The sequence below is a fragment of the Papaver somniferum genome, chromosome 5 (assembly GCF_003573695.1).
Source record: "Papaver somniferum cultivar HN1 chromosome 5, ASM357369v1, whole genome shotgun sequence".
Taxonomy (NCBI): domain Eukaryota; kingdom Viridiplantae; phylum Streptophyta; class Magnoliopsida; order Ranunculales; family Papaveraceae; genus Papaver; species Papaver somniferum.
In genome coordinates this window covers 55659836-55665821 of record NC_039362.1, presented here as the reverse complement: position 1 = coordinate 55665821, position 5986 = coordinate 55659836, and the positions used below count along the sequence as shown (strand labels likewise).

Here is a 5986-nt window from a genome sequence, read left to right as displayed (position 1 = left end):
ATTTACTTGATAAGTGAATACTATTGTGTTTGGTTAAGTCCGAACCTTTTTATCAAGTAACATACTTCGTTGATGTATTGTCTCGATCTCGTATCCATAGACGATCACACGAAGTGTGAACCGATTAGTTGTATTGTCTCGACTCAGTCCATAGACAATCACTTTCGGAGAAAGGACTTATAGGTAGGAAAAGTTTTAGCTTGAGGTATATTTGGGTACCCTCGCCTTTTTAATTGGTACCAGAGCAGGAAAACACGAAAATATCTAACAATCTGTGTTCGGTGCTATCCAACCTATAAGAATGAACTCGAGTTCTCATGAATCGACTTCAATTAACTTACCGCCAAGATTTGATGGAACAAACTATCTATGGTGGAAATCTTCTATGAGATCTTTCCTTCAATCACGAGACTTTAATACTTGGCTATTAGTCGTCTATGGTTATATTCGTCCAAAGATAGAAAATTCGGAAACTGAGTTTAAACGCTTAGTAGATTTTTCGAACGAAGAAAAGTTACTTGCAAAGCAGAATTCAGATAGTTTGAATGCTATTATTCATGCTGTAAGTCGTGATTTACAACATCATGTGTCAACATGTCAAACTTCGAAAGAAGCTTGGGATAATTTTCAAATTGTATTCGAAGAAAATTCATCAGAAAAAGAAGTTAGACTTCAAACTCTCACTTTCGATTGGGAAAACCTTCGAATGGATGACAACGACACTTTTGAAGAGTTTCATATTAAACTCTTAGTTTTAGGTGAGATCAGCTAAGGGAATCAAGTGCACAGAATACGACGTGGTTCTAGAGGCGTAAGGAACGCGACTATACCTTGATCAGTGTGAGATTGATTAGGGATCAACTACATTCCAGACCAAAGTTAATGTGGAGTATGCTAGTGTATGTAGCGTCTTAATACAGTGTGGTGTTCAAATCTGGATTTGCGGTACTACAGTGTGGTGTCCATAGACTTCTGGTGTCTATGTTATTTTTTTTCCGCATTATATTTTGTTATATAATAGAAATATCATAGGTAGTGCGTTAAGTTCAATCAGTTCTTGAATCCGACCTTTGGGTTGTTGATTGAATTGATTGACACTTGGATATTGGTTTATGATACCGTCCAAGTTATTTCTCTTATTCAATCGGGCTCGCAAATTCATATTTGTTTGATTGCGGATTAAATTGAGAAATAGAGATATAACTCTTGGATATACTTTTCTTTAGATTGAGTCTGACTGTCTTGTTGATTCTCTTGAAAGTATATTGGAGTTTGTCCATAAATATTGCTAAGTGAAATATTGGGTGTGGTTGTTAGACCCCCTCCTTTTCACTTCTCACTGTGAAAACTAGAGTCCAAAACCCCCCTTGCCATACCATTTCCTTTAGTGACCACTGGATGCCCCCTACTTTTGGATGGATTAAATGTAATACTGATGGAGGCTATGATGACATTACTAAGGATAATGGTGCAGGCTATGTGATGAGAGACTTCTCCAGTAAGGCCTCTTTTTGTGCTTTTATTATCTTCGATGTGGAATCTGCTGAAGAGGCTGAAGCTAGAGCTATCTGGGTTGTTTTGAAGAAAGCTGTGGAATTAAAGCTTACGCATATCATTGTGGAAAGTGATGCACAAGAACTGGTTTCCCAATTCTCTGCTGGAAGATTTGATGGAACTCCTAGAACTAATGCAATCAATAAAGACATTCAACTTTTTGCTTCTTCTCTTATTGATTGTATTTTCTCTTTTCGACCAAGAACTTCTAATTATGTTGCTCATGAACTAGCTAAATGGGAAAAAAATAACAAGTCGTCTATGTACCGGTCCGTCCCTCATGTTTGGCTTAGGCATTTTGTTGAGGAAGACCATTAGCCTTTTTGAAGACATTTTCTTATTAAAAAAAAAGATGTGTCAAACAAATAAGATGGGGCACATCCTAAAACAACGTGGCTCGACCACATCGTAGCCGCTCTGAATTCGTTGTTCTCCTCCTCTAAATAGCAGCGTCAAATAGTGGATAACGACCATTTTTTAAAACTGTTTTCATGTCCATTATTTATTGTTTCAGTGATCAAATTTAAGGCTTTTTCTTCCTAGAGAATAATTCTGAAGGTATAATTATACAGTGCAATATTGAATTTTTTTCGGGAGAAAATTTCGGTTTCCCACTCCAATCCAGTTAATTTCGGGATTTTTCACTGTAAATCCACCCTCCAGATTTTTCGTTCTACAACCAATCGTTTGCTTTCTAATGTGACTTCAAGCCTATTTTTTTTTTCTTTTTTTGTTAGGAAAAGAGAGATTTATTGATAGAATAAAAGATTACATGAGATTTAGGTCGAATGGAGTACTATTGTCCAACCATTCTCTCGAGGCATTAAACCTTATAGTATATTTGGCCGCTTTATCAGCCCAGTCATTAATGTTTTCACTAACATACTCAACTTTGAAACAACTAGAATCCTTAAAGAAATAAAGACAATTATCTAAAATAGAATGATTGAACCAGCTAATCAGGTCAACATTATTATTAAGAAAGAAAATAACATTTTTGGCATCACTTCTAAGACACAATTTGCTTGGATTTCTTGCCTTAGTCCACTTCGCAGCTTCAAGTAAGGATAAACATTTAGCTTCTTTTGGATTCATGGCACGACCTGCGGCAGTCTTGAACCCTTTGCATTCTCCTGCTATATTGTATATTACAATACCAACACCAACACCAAAGTTATTAGTATTCTTGTCGAAAGATACATCATAATTAATAATATAACAATCTTGTGGAAATTTTTTATTGGAATAAGGAACTTGCTCATATATAACAGAAGTTTGGCTGTTGTTCTGGCTAGAAACTAAAACTTCGTTAATATCACTAATTAGTCTAACAACAAGTCTAGCCTTACTCAACGCGTTAATAGGCTTTTGTTGAAAGATATGAAAACTTTTATCCCTCTACAGATGATAGACACATTTTTGTGTCTAAGTTGTCCTCAATTTTCTGTATTGTTAGCGCTCGATTTTGTACTAATTTTGGTGTTTTATGTGTGTGTATGTATTTTTGGGCAATAAACGTTTTTGGAGAAATCAGCTCGAAAAGTTGCTAAAGGTACCTCCGGAGGACACCTGCTATTCGGACCCTCACTTTGGATAAGGGGTACCTTAATTACTAAGGGGAACCTTAGCTGTTATTCGCACTCCACACCTGGATATGGGGACACCCTTCTTCTTCACGGAATATCCAGAAATTGGCGGGAAAATATTTTCTCTTTTCTGCATAATTTTGCGGAGTGTTTCAGGGAGATTAATTCGTGGAATTTGATTGGGTTGACCCTGTTCTACCTAAATAGGGAAGGTATGGTTGGTAGAATCGAATAAAAAGGAAGAAAATCGTTGATTCTCGATAAATCAGGGAAGATTGTATTACGGGTTTTCTGGTGGATTAGTTAGGGAAGTCACGTGCAAATAAGGGAAGCATATCTTCTCTGAGATTTCGTTCTATCCCTGGAAGAGTTTGAAAAAGAGTTAACAGCTGATAGAAGCGTGGAGGAGATAAAACATGGAAGATTATTTTCTCGGGTTAGGAGATGGAAAGTTCATCGATAAAACAGGGAAGATATCTTTCTGTTGAGGTCTGACTTAGTCTGAGAATATTAAAAGTGTTGGAGTGCGTCAGCACTATGCAGACGCGTGAAGGATCTATAAAAAGGAATTGTTTTCTGTGACTGGCAGAAGAGAATAATGAATTTATTGGAGGATTATTCGCAGTTATGGGGGAGTATTCTCGGTGCTGGGAGACTATATAAGTTGAGAAGGTGAACAGAGAAGGTGATGGAGTGTTAGGGGTTAGAATAGAGCAGAGAATCGGGAGTTGCAGAGCTTGTCTCTGTTGCTGCCATTGAAGAAGAAGAAGAACACAGAACAGCAGTTAAAAGCAGTCGCAGAAACCGTTACCTATAGTTTCAAATTCAATATCTTTGTAACAGTTTTTGTAACAACTATTTCGAATTCGCAACAGTCTTTTAAGTGTTTCTCTGTAACAGTGGGTTCTGTAACAGTTATAACTGTTATAAACACACTGTTCTGTAACTTTTCTCCTTGCGAACACCTTTTTGAGCAATGAAAAATTCCTTTGAGCGTGTTTTCACCATGAGGAGCTAGAACCCATCACTGGGACGACGTACGAAGCTGAATTTCATCATGTGGTAAATTTAATTAATTCTTTAATTACTATTTGCACTGATTTTTAATGAATTATGATTTCTATTAATTATTTGTGACTTTGTTTGATGACGCATGTTTAGTTCTAGGTAATTTTGATGCTTCATGCTTACAGTATACAACTAATGTTTTACGAAATCTACTATGACAAAGAATAGAGTTAGTGTTTCTTTTATTTTGAGCTATAATTGTCTAGGATTAATTTCTGAACCACTTGAATATGAAAGTCAGTGAAATCTTGAGTCCCAGTAAAATCTTCACCCCGTGACATATTTTGTATATATTTTCTTTATTTATAGTATTTTCGTCTATTAAATCTAAAATCAATCTCACTAAGTCCGAGTGAACGACAACCTTCTTACCACTATATAAAATCGATCAACAAAAGTCAATGGTGTACAATAGTTAATATTAAACGACAAAAGTCAATGGTGGAAGAAAGATATTTGTTAATCCAGTCATATCAGACATTAAATCTTGAAAAACAAAATTACCAAGATGCACTGAAGCCCAAATAGATTTAGCAAACATACAATGCCAATAGTTTCTGGAGAATTAGAACTGCAACATGCTACAAGTATTATCTTAGTTAGGTTCAAAAGCCGACAATAAAAACCTAGTGGCTATAATGCCTTCAATATATTTCCACGGGAAAAGTTGGATTTTAGGAAAAAGCGCAGCCTTCCAAAGATTCTTTTCAATTGGATTAACCAGATGACTAGTACTAGCAGAATGTAGATCACCAGACAAAAGCTTACATTCAGACTTAAATGAAAAGTTTTCATCTCTATTAAATGGCCAATTCAACCTATCATGACCTATCATGAGAATCATAATATTCATTATCTTTTCGCCATTGTTTTGTGTGAAGTATGCTTGCACTAGACTAGGAATCCAAATTATGGAGTCTACATCAATAAATTCATTCACACACATATTAGGATTCAAATAAGAAATGCATAAAGGGGAAGACATGATTGCAACCCAATTACCAAGAAAAGCATGAATATTCACTTCATTTTTGACTTCCCAGATAGAATACTGCCTAATAATGTTAAGACCATGGCTAATACTCTTTCATATCAAAGAAGAGTCCTTAATTTCCTTGTAATGTAACGGACGATAGTTTTGAAATATTTACATTTCAAAATTTTAATCCAAAACTCATCAGATGAATGAATAAGCAACCAGGCAGTTTTGGAAGCTTCATTAATAAACTTAAGACTCTTAAAACCTAATCCCCTTCTCATTTTACGAGTGCAAACTTTATCCCATCTTTTAGGATAAAAACCACATCTAGAATTTTTATCCCACTAGAAATCCCTATGGGATTGTTCCATTTAATGGATAAGATTATACGAACAATATGAAAGAATTCATATGGTAAAGGGAGAGGAATGCAAATAATTATTAAGCAAAACAAACCTCCAAATTTGGTCAAATGTTTTCCCTTCTGAATAGGAGAAGGTACCAAGTACACCATAAACTTTTTTGTTCGGCAACTATATGGAAAAAACTAGGGCTGTCAATGGGTACCCATTACCCGGAACCGGACTCGCTAGATTCGGGTCCGGTTCTGGGTCCTAAAGTTGGACCCATTAGCAACTTAAGACCCGATGGGTAATTACCCGATTGGACCCAAATGTTAACGGGTCCAAACGGGTAATATCCGCCGGGTACCCGGTTATTTATCCTTTTATTCATCTTTTTAGCAAAATTATAGGTATTTTCCTAGTTTCGGCTTTGAATTTTTTTTCATTTTTCTTTT

The 5986-nt window shown here is 35.8% G+C and overlaps 1 protein-coding gene across 1 annotated transcript; it reads left to right on the top strand.

Moving 5' to 3' along the window:
• Positions 1 to 1398: 1398 nt before the first annotated feature.
• Positions 1399 to 1872, top strand: LOC113279067. Its single transcript, XM_026527779.1, has one exon. It carries the CDS (start codon positions 1399 to 1401, stop codon positions 1870 to 1872), a length of 474 nt encoding a protein of 157 aa, XP_026383564.1.
• The last annotated feature ends 4114 nt before the right edge of the window (positions 1873 to 5986 follow it).

Bases quoted from the DNA above. Each gene is read 5' to 3' on its own strand.
- LOC113279067 (XM_026527779.1), top strand. From the start codon at position 1,399: ATGCCCCCTACTTTTGGATGGATTAAATGTAATACTGATGGAGGCTAT.